Genomic DNA, 14,045 nt, shown 5'->3' with positions numbered 1-14,045 from the left:
GAATAGTCCGTTTCTACAACAAATGACAATGGCCAACCGGTCAAACAAGGAAAGGAGAGTGCCGACGCGTTTCGAATCCTGATTAACAATTTGCAGAATTCTCATCAGGGCAGACTGGATCTAGTCCATGGGCACTATTTAAAATGAAACAAAACAGAGTGTTTACTATCTAGCGGATCCTCTAGCCATTAATCTCGGGACAGTGCGATTTACAAAACAATTCGTACCTTGTGTAAATCCTGCCCACAGTCAATTCTGGATAAGGGGAAATGTCGTCTAGGCATAGAGGCCTACACTGCACCAGAGTAATGGAGTAAATAAGTACTGGCCAGGTGCACAGGAAGGGAATGCTTGAAAGCCATTATAACTCGGTTACCTGCGTTTTTAAGGAAGCTGAGCCACATCTTCGCCACATGGGGTGAAGTTCCTTTATCTGAAACAGAGGTGACAGAGTGCGACTTAGTACACTGCTTGTTCGATGACTAGCTAGTCGCGTGTAGATTTTAGTGCTTAAAATGGTCCACTTACTTGGGCACCGAACCACAGTTACCTCAGGGGGGGTTTCTGTTTTGTGACAACGTTTCGCCACGCAGGGAGCAATTAATAATCTGTAAGAATGAGGAAAGGGGCACCGTGTTACCGCGCTGCTATTTGGATGATAGGTGGAACCCTTGTGTTTCTTGAAAAAAGGTTCAGTGGACAGCAGGCTGTCAAAAAGCATTCGATGACCTAAAGCAGGCCATGTGCACAGCAACTATCCTTAAGAGTCCAGACTACTCCAAACCATTCATTGTCCAAACAGATGCTTCTGAGTTGGGTGTGGGAGCTGTTCTATCTCAACTGAATTTTGATGGTCAAGACCAGCCCATTGCTTTTATAAGCAGAAGGCTGACCCCCAGAGAGAAGAATTGGTCAGCTATTGAGAGGGAGGCCTTTGCTGTGGTTTGGGCCCTGAAGAAGCTGAGGCCATACTTGTTTGGCACTCACTTCAAGATTCAGACCGACCATAAGCCCCTCTTGTGGCTAAATCAGATGAAGGGTGAAAACCCCAAACTGCTTAGGTGGTCCATTTCCCTACAGGGGATGGACTTTACAGTGGAACATAGACCTGGTACTGATCATGGCAATGCCGATGGGCTCTCCAGATATTTCCACTTAGAACAAGAAGACTCACCTGGTCAAGGTTAGCTTATTGTCCCAAAGTTTGGGGGGGGGGGGGTCATGTAGGAGAGTAGGGTCTGCAATCCTATGATCACCCAGATTTTTTGCTTTTGTTTCACTGGTTTACGACTTTCTCTGGCTGTGGGCCTGCCAATCAGACCCACAGCCTGGCTGTTCTCTCTCTAAATTCCCACATGTACCCTAGGTGCATTTACCAATTGGTACTGGGCCACCTTATCAGACCCTGTAACTCAGGGCATAGGTGTACCCAGGGCCTACCAGGGGCTGAAGCATGTATTATGCCACCCCTGGCTGGCCTCCTAAATTTGACACAACTGGCTGCATGACAGCTGGGGCAAAGTCGTGTAATCACCCTTTGCTGTAGATATAGTATACCTATATCTAACCCTAAAATGGACACACAGATTCCTATCAGTCACTCCTATGGCAGGCCTTGACAATCCTGAAGGCAGAGTGCTTGGAATTGTGTGAGATGGTGCTCTGGCATGAGCTGAGCCTGTATGCAGCTTGCGGAACCAAGTCCTAATAGCTGTTCCATGATATCGCATACCATATACTCTTAAGTGCATTATAATCCTCGCGGTTAAATGCTATCTTTGGTATTGCTTTATCAAAACATGTAGAGTAAGGTGTCATACGAATTGGAATACTAAACCCTCGCCAATTCTGGCGACGGGGTTAGCATTCCACCCTTCTAGAGGGACACGACATGTATGTAACTGTGAACCCCGGTTAAAGTTAAACGAAGCCTCAGCTCCACAAAATGGATGCTGCCACCACAGACACGAGTCTGACCCCCTGCAGCTGGGAGTCCTTCCAGCGAGGGGAGCCTGGACAAAGGGTTTCCTGTCGAGGGCGGTGCTAGCACCGTCCCAGACAGGGTTTTGTGTATCCTGGGTAGGCAGGGCTTTACAGGAAGGTGACTGCTGAGTGGCACCCCGGTGCTCACTACGCATAGGCCGGTCAGAACCAGTTCCAGGGGCACACCAGCCCCTGGCCTGGGGGAAGTCCGGCATGGGAGAGGGGTGTAACCACCCCCCTCCTAGTCCCACCCATAGGCAGGACCTAGTCACCGGGTCAGCCCCCTTTTTTAGTATAAAGATAGGAGCGGGCCCCCTGTTCAAATTAGATCATCTTTGGAATCAAGACACGAATTTCTGCGAAAGACATCAAGATTTCCTTCTTCAAGATTCTCCCTTGTGGCTAAGGAGTAGTCACCCTGCATCAAGCGGGCACCATCCTAAGAACACTGCGGTCTGCTGCAAGTCCTTCCTCCGGAATCCGACGACCCAGCTCGACGAGACCCGGCTTCCCTGGCACCTCTGACCTCTACTCACCTCTACAGCAAAGCTGAGAACCGTGAGTGCGACGAGACCTCGAGGGACCGACGATCGCCAAGACTGCACGACTTCTTTGCAACAAGCCCACCGTGTGCTCCACTGGTGAGTGCTTTGGGGTCCGAGAAGCCCCAAGCCTGAGCAGCTCCAGCACCGAAGATCAGCCCTCCAGCATCTCCACGATCTGCGTGGGGCCCTTCTGCTTTTGCCTGCTCACCGCGCTGTGTGGCTACTAGCCGGCTGGCTTGTGGCCTTCTTCACGACGCCCGACGACATCACTGCTGCTGGTCTGGTTGCTCCAGACTGGCCCTTGCTTCCTTCTTCAAGAGAGGCACCCCGGACCCTCCTGGTCCACTCCAGACGCCATTTTGAGTCCACCGCGTGGGCTTGAATTTGCCAAGGCTTTGTTGCCCAATCCTGGGTCCAGCGACGCCGACAGCTTCATCCATCGTGGGACAGCTCGCTCCTCCATCCTGGTCGCCGACAACGCCTCCTGGTCCGTGAGATCTGCGAGCACAGCGTCACCCACTCACCTAGTCGAGGTGACTACCCTCCGGTGCCCTCCTGGTGCCACCTGACTACTGGCTAGTAGTCTCGAACTTGGTCCCCTCTGCTTTCAGGTGTCATCTTCCTTCGATCCAGGCTTGGATCCATCAAACTTTCTTCACTGGTCGCCTGCCAGCAACTTCTTTCTTCCAGGCTCCTGGTCCGTCTACGAGGATTCCCGACGTCATTTGAGACCTATGCAGCTGCAGCCCCTGGGCTAGGTAACTTCGGCATTTCGGTGCCCCAGCATAGCCTCACTATCCAAGGGTCAGGATCCACTTTCGTTTTCCTTCTACCAGGTCGGGTTCGCCCGAGAACACTAACTTTGTCATTACTAGCTACCATAGACTTTGTCCCGCATCACGCGTGAGAGTGCACACTCTGCACCCGAGTCCCCTAGGCCTCCTAGAAGTAATCTGAAGATTCTATAGTCAAGTCCTAGCGATTCCTAAGCCTATTAGTACTGTACTTACCTGCTAGTAATTTCGCATTCCACTTTCAGAGTATATGGTTTTCCGTGCCCCTCGGGCATTTGTATATACTGTGCTAACTTAAGTATTTTCGTAAGAGTTTTGTGTTGTGCTTAGTACCCTGTCCTCATAAAGAGTACAGGGCTGTTGTGATTTTAATAAATACACTGTTATTTTCATAACACTTGTGTGGTGTCCTTTCACTTGGTGTTCAAGGGGTATATGTGTGGTATCACAGCTGGCTTAACACGCCCTCTCGAGTCTTTAGCCTTAGACTGCTTGTATCCATGCTACTAGGATAGCTGGTCTATAAGGTTGACTTACAACCAATCATCAATAAGGGTTGCTGGACTGATATATAGTGTTCACTAGAATAGTGAGCACTGCATATCAGGCCACCTTCTCACAGGGAGCTCAACATCCTGTGATTGGTGCAGTGGAGGAGGGAGCGGGGAAACAGGCAGAGCGGGCAATAAAGAGGATATAGTGTAGAGGCTAGAGCGACCGACTTTGAAGCTGGGGAACCGGGTTCGAGCCAGCACTTCGATACCTTCGGAGTGGGTGGACAAAAGTTAAAACAAGTAATGGAGGGTGCAGAACAGATTAAAGGAATGTCTCGAAGACAGCACATGTGCACTGCCTAGACCTGACCTATAAAGTTGCTTGATTTCACGAAGAAAGCTAGTCATCGGTGGTCACTGCAGTGCGACTGCAAACACAAAAAAAGTCCCACAAAACACAGAATAAAGAGCAGCAGTGGAAGAAGACTATACTTGGTTGATGCGCTTGGGGAGGATAAACACTGAGGAGGCATGACCAATGCATGCCACAAACAAATAGAAACAAAGATTACAAGAGTGACAGAGGAACCTGCGAATCACAAATCTGTGGGCGGGTATAAAGCCAACAGACTAATTACAGCAAGTTGCTAGACAGCGCCATGTTCAAGCTAAACTTCTAATTTGAGGAAGAAAGGTCAAATCTTGAGTTACTTCCCGATTCTGAATTTTCTCCCGTCAAAATGGGGATTAATACACATTTTCTGTTTCACAGAATGGTAAACCCACTTTTGATACCCCTTTCCAATCCATTCATATACCATCCATCACCCACAAATCCCTCTATAAAATACCCACAGGGATTTCCAAAGTAGATAGTCTGAATCGCGATTGGCTTAGAATCGGGCACAAAATAGATTTGTGGCCCGTTTATCATCAACTGCCAGAAAAAAGACCTATATTATGGCAGAGAATATTCATCCACTGGATTCTCATCTAGAATTAAGAGTTAATACAGGTACTAAAGTAAATTCCATTAACACAGTTCTCTAAATTAAGCTCCAAGAATGAAGAACTAATGGATCAAAAAGAGATTACCTTTAGTTACTGTTATAGGCCCAAAGTAGTTGGCATCCATGATCTTTTTATCCAGATCCAGAGTCACACTTTGGACTGGTCCTTTTACTTTCATGCTGGCATTGTTTATCAGAACATCCACACATCCATAGCTATCCAGGATTTCTTTGGCAACATCTTGGACACACGTTATATCGCTGATATCGAGAAGAACCAGCTTTGGTGTAAATGTCTGGTAGATAAAAAAACATAAAATATAACCTATTAAGGTTACATGCAATGTCGACCTCTCAATATTAAGATATACAATTTTTGATTTTGGGAGCTGGATCGCAAAACATTTTAACAGCTGCTCTTTCATATACTTGGAGGTAGCTTCAGGCAGAGTCCTGGTGCAAAACATCTTCAACCACTATAATTTAAAAGCAGATTCTGCTGCTGTGTTTCTGTGCAGCAGTTTTGAAATGTGAATTTTTTTGTTGTACTCAGTAGGAAGAAGATGCAGAACCAGAACATGAACATCAGCACACAAGCTCTCCATTCTGTAATAGAACTGAAGCAATTCCTAGACCGCAGCTACTTCTGTTCTGTTATCCTACCTAAAGCAACTTCATGGTGGAACTATGGCAATGTAGTTCTCAAAGGGCTTTCACAAATCTCCCTCTTATCCCTCAAGGCTCAAAGACTACTGCAAGGGAAGAAAAGGTTCAATCATATCAAGTGTATGTTGAGGGATCTCCACTGGCTTCTGACTGAAGCTCACATTAAGTATAAATTGGCAGGATACACATTTTAAACATATTTCACATCTCACTTTATTCAAAAAAATCTGTGACTAGACAATTAAAACATAATTTTCCCCCAACTCCACAGTCTTCATGCCTCAGACTTTGTGGAATTCTCTTCCTGAGGAACTAAGATGTCAATAAAATGTACAGACAACAGAGAAACAGCCAGCATAAACAGCAGCCATACCTCCCTCATAGTAGTCCAAAATGCTATTTTTTAAAGCCTATTCATTTCCAGGGAGATGCCGACTGATTCGGATGACCGATGCTTATTAAGGTGTCTGGTTTTTATTATTTGATATACTTTGCTTCAGTGCTTTCAACCAGCCCTAGATATATGAAGGATTAACAAGACATAGTGACGTACTACAAACCATGAAATCCAAGTCTTGAAACAACTTTTTTGGCTAATTACTTGGCAAAACCAACACGATGACTGATCATGCCCTGATGACGTCCTGTCTGAACTGGGGTGGCAGAGTGGGCTAAAGAACGGTGATGGATCAAACCCAGATCTTTTGACTGGGTGTGAGTGTTTGATTGATTCAGATGCTCCGTCCATCACCACCCCCTTTTGTACCGCTTTTGGCCGCCATAAGTGTGGCAGGGTATGCTCAGACGTGAGTCCCTTGCTCACTTTGCCACTTGATTCAAGCAAGCTGGGCTGAAGACGGCTGGAAAGCCAGAAACCAGTCCTCGGTAGCTTGTTTCTGGTCCAGGGAAGACATGGCTTGGCAGTGCGGGCTGGACTGTTCCCATGAGGCACAGGGTCAGACTGATTTGCGTATAGCCATGTCTGAACTGGGGTGACAGAGTGGGCTGAAGAACGGTGATGGATCAAACCCAGATCTTTTGACTGGGTGTGAGTGTTTGATTGATTCAGATGCTCCGTCCATCACCACCCCCTTTTGTACCGCTTTTGGCTGCCATAAGTGTGGCAGGGTATGCTCAGACGTGAGTCCCTTGCTCACTTTGCCACTGGATTCAAGCAAGCCGGGCTGAAGACGGCTGGAATGCCAGAAACCGGTCCTCTGTAGCTTGTTTCCGGTCCAGGGAAGACATGGCTTGGCAGTTTGGGCTGGACTGTTCCCACGAGGCACAGGGTCAGACTAATTTGCATATAGCCATGTCTGAACTGGGGTGGCAGAGTGGGCTAAAGAACGGTGATGGATCAAACCCAGATCTTTTGACTGGGTGTGAGTGTTTGATTGATTCAGATGCTCCGTCCATCACCACCCCCTTTTGTACCGCTGATGATGTCCACAGGCAGTCGACGAAACATGTTGGCTGTTTCTATGCTACTCTTGTGTTAAATACAATTGATAAAATGGGCTAACTCAGTGTTTGTGGAGCACTCCACGTTTGTGGATGCCAATAAAATGTGTTTCAGTTTAGGGGGGAATTGGAATCCTGCCTCTCCAAGCAACACCTTGCAAACTAAGTGTTCACACCTACATACCAATAAGTGCTATATAGTGTAATCATTTCTCCCTCCATAACATCCGATATCCCCATTGCTTTTAACGATTTTCTGTGTATTTCAAAGACCACTTTCATTTTGAATTGTGTATCCAATTTGTCCTTAATTATTTCTATGTGTAACACACTATTATCACAAAAATGTAAATATAACATAAAATACGATAAACCTTAAGGAGCAGAAACTAGAGGAGGTCTCTCAGACTCTCTTTCCGACCTGTGGTCGCAGAAGCCTAGTTCTGTAAAGAAAAGGAAGCGACATGGCCCGCAAGCCTGAACCAATGGCACTCGCAAGATATGAGGGAGGATCAGATGTCAAACTGAGAGCAGTAGAGACAAATGAAAGGTGACAGTGTAATTCAATTTAAAAGGGAAAACAGAAAATTCTAACTACTGCTAGGAGAATTTGGAAATACAAAGAATTTACTGGATCTTGTTAAAATAAGCAATGCTGAAGCTCATCACCAACTGTCTATGACGTGACCACACAATTTCAGGGTAGGTCTAAAGGCAAACTCACGTTGAAAAAAATTACTATCCCGTAAATATCATCTGAGGAAAAACATCAATAAACGTTTCAATAAAAACAGCAAAGGTAAATTATTCATTTTGTGTGTGTTTATTTGGCAATGCATGGTTTGTAAGATAGATGCATTGAGTTTAGACAATTAATTATCATTACTGTTCCCGATGGTGAACACAGTTGTATTTCACATTTCCTCACATACCAATTTCTTTACTATCATTATTGACAAATTCCAAACTCATTAAATGGAATAGCAATAAATTATGTTCTTTCAAAGTAGAAATACAGTATTTGATCCCCAAGGGTTTAAAAGTTTTAAGCGAACATATTTCTGATTCTGATCAGAACCATATGGGGCCCGTCCTTGGATTCTTTACATAGTCAAACTGGTTTATAGGACAATCTGGCAGAGCCCGAAGGGCTGGTCTAATTGCTCAGTGCGTGGACCAGTTTCTTGGTTGTTTGTGGGTCTGTTTTATGGCCTGGTGGATCGCTTTTTTCTCTGGTATTATCATAAACATTATCTGCAGAATGCACAAATGCTTGCAGATGCCTGGATCTTGAAGAAAAATTATACAACCTGGCTTTACAAGTTCAACACTGCCCTCATTTGAAAACGTGGGCCACTTTTTAACTATATGATTTTCACATAGGGGGCACATTTATTTTGGTACCCAGGCCTATTTGCTGGCCCAGTCTGACTCCACTTTTTACATTTGTAGCAGCATAATATTGCCTCAATTTTCCATTCATCTAGCTTTGGTTAGGCCACACATATATGTATTTACACTTGGCCCGATGTACTTGTGTGATACAATAATAAAAAGAGATATGGTGCACTGAAGGTATAAAAGTACATCTATTGTCTATTGATATATATTTGTGTGCATATTAATGTTTTCCATTTCAGAAACATCTGGACTGCAGATATGAGTCTTCTATGGATTTAGATTGTAAGGTAGTTCCCTAAAATCCATTTAATTCAGTGCATTCACCAGGGATTAGTAAGAATGAACCATACATGTGTTAATTTTTTCCTTATAAACTGCAAACAGTTGTCGGTTTTGATTTAATGAAATGAATTAGTCTATTGTGCCACATATAAGAGTACTGCATGATATAACTTGAAGCATTATTAAAGAATTCCTTTATTGGATTATATGTAGGTTGTAGAACTAATATATTTTAAGGAGAAATGTTAAGTTAGCATAATTGTGGGCCTAAAGCTTACAGTCGAGACAGTTAATATTAACATGAAAGATGTTTTTCTGCATGTTTTTCTCCTTTGCAGGTGCAGACCAAAGGCATTCGTTAGTTAGTGAAAAACACATTGCATTTCAGAGATAGAGAGGAGAGGAAGAGCTGGCAAGGTTAAATGATTTTAATGAAGAACGAAAGGAGTGTTACCAGTTGGTACTATCAGACGAAGGAAGGAACCAAGGCCGCTTTGAAAGCAGAGACTCAAATTTGGGAGTAGTGATCAAGGTGCCAAGCTCTTTCTGGGAACTGGAAAACATATTATGATGTATATGAAGTCATGGTCTCTCGAATGTTCTTTGTGCATTTTAATTAGTGAAACCCCCTTGGGTTTAGTCAGATTCCCTTTAGACTCGGAGAAGTACAGACCTCTCTTGAGATTTCTGATTGTGTGGGCTCATGCTATATACGCATCTTTACTTATAGTATTTCTATAGAAGTTCTGATGCTGACACCTTCCTTGCTATCTTGCTTCAATAGGTTTTCTTGGAGCCTTAGTTTAGTGTAGGGTTTAATAGATGCTGTAAATCTTTTCCCTGTATGGGTAGAAGGATGTAAACTATTCAACGAGTCACTAGATTCTTTTTCCTATTATCTGTATATTGGCTACTGAGATATTTATATGTTCTGTACTGCTGAGGACCATAATTGTAAAACACTTTCATCCTCCTTTGGGGATTTTATACTTTCACAGTGTGTTTTTGAGATTGATATATATTAGTCGGGCTTTGAGTTTGTAATACACCTTTTTGACTTCATGGTATTGAATCAGACATTTATTGTGTGGTCCTAATTATCACGCTGCACATTATGATTTAAATTCTCGTTAATCCCTCTTCCTATTAGGCTACTACAAAGGTCACTCGACCAGAGTTGAATTATAAGTAGCAGCCCAGAGCATTCTCACCTTACAACTAAGAAGATTTTGTCTTTAGCTGAGAGATTTTAGTAGCCTTTGCTGCATGAGTGAAAGGTGGGGACGTGCACATTTTAGGCACCTGTTATCAACTGCAAATTCAGACCCATTAAAAGCATATTATGTTAACAGCATGTTACAAAGAAAGTACTATTTTCAGGGTATTAGAGATGCCAATGTTATGTAAATGAGTTAACTGTCATTTGTGTTGCATATTGTCTGATTAAGGAGGTGACAAGTTTCCGTTAGAGTACTGAGAGATACAATCAACAATCTAATTTATGCATTCCCTTAGTGTCCTTCTCTGTGTTGAGACTCCCATTTAGGAATGCCAACCTGACATTTACCCTGCTGTGTCCTAAAGCATAGACCTGTTCATCTGTAGGTGTGCCTCTGTGCTGGATACATTGCTGTACTGATGCAGGTTTATTCTTTCTACACTGGCATTCCCACAATATCGGCCTCATTTACAAGAAAATTATGCAGCGGGTTGCCGCATGCCCTTTTACTGTGCCCAACTCGTCATTTTCAAAGCACACGGATGCATCGTATCAACAACCAAAACAACGCATCCATGTGTTTTCCCCTGCACTATCACCCTTGCGTCATTTTAAAAGGGTGCCTGCATTGCGGAGATGATTGTTTTTGTGCAGCACGGTACACCTTCCTGTACAAAACCAATCTACGTGGCATTTCCTCTTTCTATTTGTGCAGCAAAATGCAAAGAGGAAAACACGAGGAGAAATAGAAGTATTTTTCCTCGTTGTGCCACTCCTACACCTCCCCTGGGAGGTATATGTTTCGGACACATTCCAAGCTTTACAAAATGTTGCAGATGTGGGAATGTGTCAGGTTCCATGGATGTTACGTAGGAACACCCACAACAACATCAATGGAACACTCCTTTCACACAGAGTAATGCATGAAAGGGGCCCATATTTCCAAGGTCATGAAAAGTTATGCACAATGACTTTACATGTCCTTGTAAATATGGGCCAGCCCATTGTGCCGCTGGTGCATCAAAAAAGTTACACATCTGCAGTGCAATGGGCTTGTAAATGAGGCCCTTTGTGTGTGCAAAATCATATATCTGTATGTGGAAGTAATTAAACCGTATGTTATGAAGGCCTGATTGTGGTTGTATGTATCTCAATGCAAAATGCACAGGCTTTACACTGTTTAAGTGGGCACAGTTGTTTCTATGGTTTGTTGTGTGATTAGCTAGTCTACACTTGGCAATCCTTTGTTTTAGATTGTTTGATCTTCTGTAGGATAAAGTAGACTGCCAAGGCTTCTCTCCACCTTCCGGCTTCTTGGAATGTGCCAGAGAGATTCCTAACAACATGGTGCCTGGAGTCAGGCTGGGATGATTTTTTTTAAATGCTACATTGCCCTCATTACACAAAGTGCTTTGGGTGTGTGATGGGTGTTTGCGCCTGCATTTTGCATCCCTGACGCACATTGATATTGCAGGCAATTGCACTGTCTTACTTTAACATGTATTGTGCCAGCACAGTAAGAGCACACTTCCAAGACACTTCTTGGGAAAGGGTACCGCGTTTCCAGGTACTCCCAGCTTGTCCCCCTGCATCCAAGTGGAGTCACACACTACCCACTTCTTCAGGGAGTTTCCAGGCCCTCCCCCTTAAAGCGCCTCTGCACTGGTAGAAAGGCTGCCTGTTTCAAATCAAAAGTTAGCCTTTCAATGTTGTGCTCTTAAAGTGCAGGCGTTAATAAATGCATGGATTAGGACAGTGCCTTTTTTTTTCTATAATCAGGTCAAGTCTGCTGTGGGCCCCATGAATAAAAGGAGCATAAAGGTGTGGAACAAGACAGTGTGCATGACCTGTAATACAGTGCCACGTGTCACTAACATTAGGAATAATAATAAAGACAGCTTGATAGTGCACCTTGAAATCCTGAGCAAGATTGCTAGTCATATAAAACCAACCTGGCCCTAATAAGTGATAATCATTTGCAACCTGTACCTGGTGGATTTAGAGGGACTTCCAATAAGCTGCAATGAATTATGGAGTGCTCCTGGAAATACTAAGTACTACCTTTTCACATATTCTTTCTCCCAGTACACTGCAACAAGTGCTCAATTTGTTCCGGTGCTTCCTAATTTCTTAGCACCATAAAATATTTCTGACAGCTCACCACATGGTGGGGCAGTAAGTCTATATTTAAAACTGCTCAGGAGCATCAGTTTAACAATCCCATGGCCCATTAAAAGTAATATTAATGCCAGAGTGCCAAGGCCAATCTTATACCTGTAGGTAACCTGCTATAGACCAAACTGTCTCATATGTAGGAGGGTGAGTGTTAGTATATGGAGTATATACTCGTATTTGGTAGCTTTGTCAGGGCCTGTAGGTGGTGCATGCTGCAGTAGCCTGCTGAGGAATATCTTGGGCCCTGGCACTTATTTTTATTTTTTTTACAAATTAAGCACTGACTACAATCCCAGTCCATTTGTGGTTCACATGCTGTTGTGGTGGTAAACACAATATTGTGTTGTACAATACAAGCATCAATAGATAGTCTTTCACACCTCATGCATCTAGTAGAGCATGGAGGCACTTGCCCATACAAGTTTTTTAGTACAGGGTACGATACACATTGACTAGAAGTTGAGACCCAAATTGAATTCAAGTCCCACTATTTGATTCAAGGGTGTGTCTTAAACCTCAATTAGCATCCTTAAAAATTGGAATACTCTCCGTAACAGCGAGGGAGCACTGAGGTCACTTTAGGAGTGTTAGGATGGAAACGTCCTCTGTATGGAAATGGACGTTCTTAGAAATTGGGGTCTCTAGTTGGCAGAGGTAGGTACCTTTGTCCAAATAGGGACCCTTAATTCTAGTCAGGGTAATGGGGGATACACTCTTTAGATAACCACTGCTCACCCCCTCGGTAGTTTGGCACAAGCAGACAGGCTTATCCCAAAGGCAATGTGTAAAGTATTTGTACTAACACTCACAGTAACACAGTGAAAACACCACAAATGGACACCACACCAGTTTAGAAAAATAAAATATCTTTATCTAAACTAAACAAGACCAAAATGACAAAAATCCAACATACACAGTTAAAAATATGACTTTCAAAAAGTTTCAAGAATTTGTACCATAGAAAACTATGGATGCGTGACTTTTCACCAAAGTACCTGTAGATGTGTCAAGATTCCAAAAGCCAAACAGCCACAGAATGGGAAAAAAAGAGATGTGACACTCCTAAGACCTTGGGGAGTCAATGCAACAGTCCTGCCACACGCAGAGGACAAGTTGCGTTGAATCTGGTCTTTATGGGGAGTGATATGTCAATTCTTCGTGATGGTTCCTGTTCACAGGGGATGTGTCAGGAAAGCTTGCCACACCGGTAGGATGCATGGAAATCCAGGATGCGTCTGTGTGGTGGCATCGAGCGGCGCTGCGTCGGTCCTCTTCAGCCGCGAGCCCTCGATGCATCGATTCTTGCAGCGGTGACAGGTGCTGCAATGGTTTTTTCAGTGGCACGGCTGATGAGTGGAAATTCTCGAATTAAACAGTTCTTCACCTTTCTTCTTTCTTCCAGCTCCCAAACAGCATCAACAACCTGAAGAGGCCCAAAACTGGTACATGCACCTCTTAGCTGGCTAGAACCCACAGCAGCAGAGTTCAAGGGAGCTGGGGGGTGAAGTGTTTGTGTCCCTGAGTCTTCCGAACATGAGGAAAGCTCACTTCAGGCCCTTGTAGATCTCCTTCAAGCAGGGGACACAGCACACAGCAAAGTCCTTCTCCTTTCCTTGGCAGAAACAGCAACTGCAGGCCAACCCACACACGGCAAGGGCAGTACTTCTCCTCAGTCTCTCCAGCTCTTATCCTTGGCAAAGGTTCCTCATGAATTCCAGGAATGATCAAAAGTCTTGGGTTTTGGGTCTGATACTAATATCCCAAAATGTCTTTGTTCTCTTTGTTCAAGGGGCTCTGAGGCCAGTTCAAATCAGTTCTGAGGGGGGGGGGCACTCTCCAAATGCACAACAACATCCATTGTCAGTGCAAGTTTGGCTCCAGACACACCACAGGGGGTAGAGCCAGCATTGTGGAAAGAAGGCGCAGCCCTGTTCAGGTACAGGTGCTACTCCTCCCACCACTCCAAATGCAGATCAGGCCGATTCAGCCTAGCGCTTAATCATTTCATTTCATGA

General features: G+C 44.2%; 1 protein-coding gene across 1 annotated transcript in view; it reads right to left on the bottom strand.

The window, feature by feature from the left end:
- Nucleotides 1–14,045, bottom strand: part of DHRS7C (dehydrogenase/reductase 7C) — a 293,773-nt gene that overhangs the window by 156,782 nt on the left and 122,946 nt on the right. Inside the window, exon 4 of the mRNA XM_086930545.1 lies at nt 4,912–5,122. Coding sequence (XP_086786671.1) covers nt 4,912–5,122 — 211 coding nt within the window. The remainder of the gene's footprint in view (nt 1–4,911; nt 5,123–14,045) is intronic.

This window comes from Lissotriton vulgaris, chromosome 7, assembly GCF_964263255.1.
Source record: "Lissotriton vulgaris chromosome 7, aLisVul1.2, whole genome shotgun sequence".
NCBI lineage: Eukaryota > Metazoa > Chordata > Amphibia > Caudata > Salamandridae > Lissotriton > Lissotriton vulgaris.
Note: the sequence above shows the minus strand (reverse complement) of the source record. Positions and strands in the feature narration are given on the sequence as shown.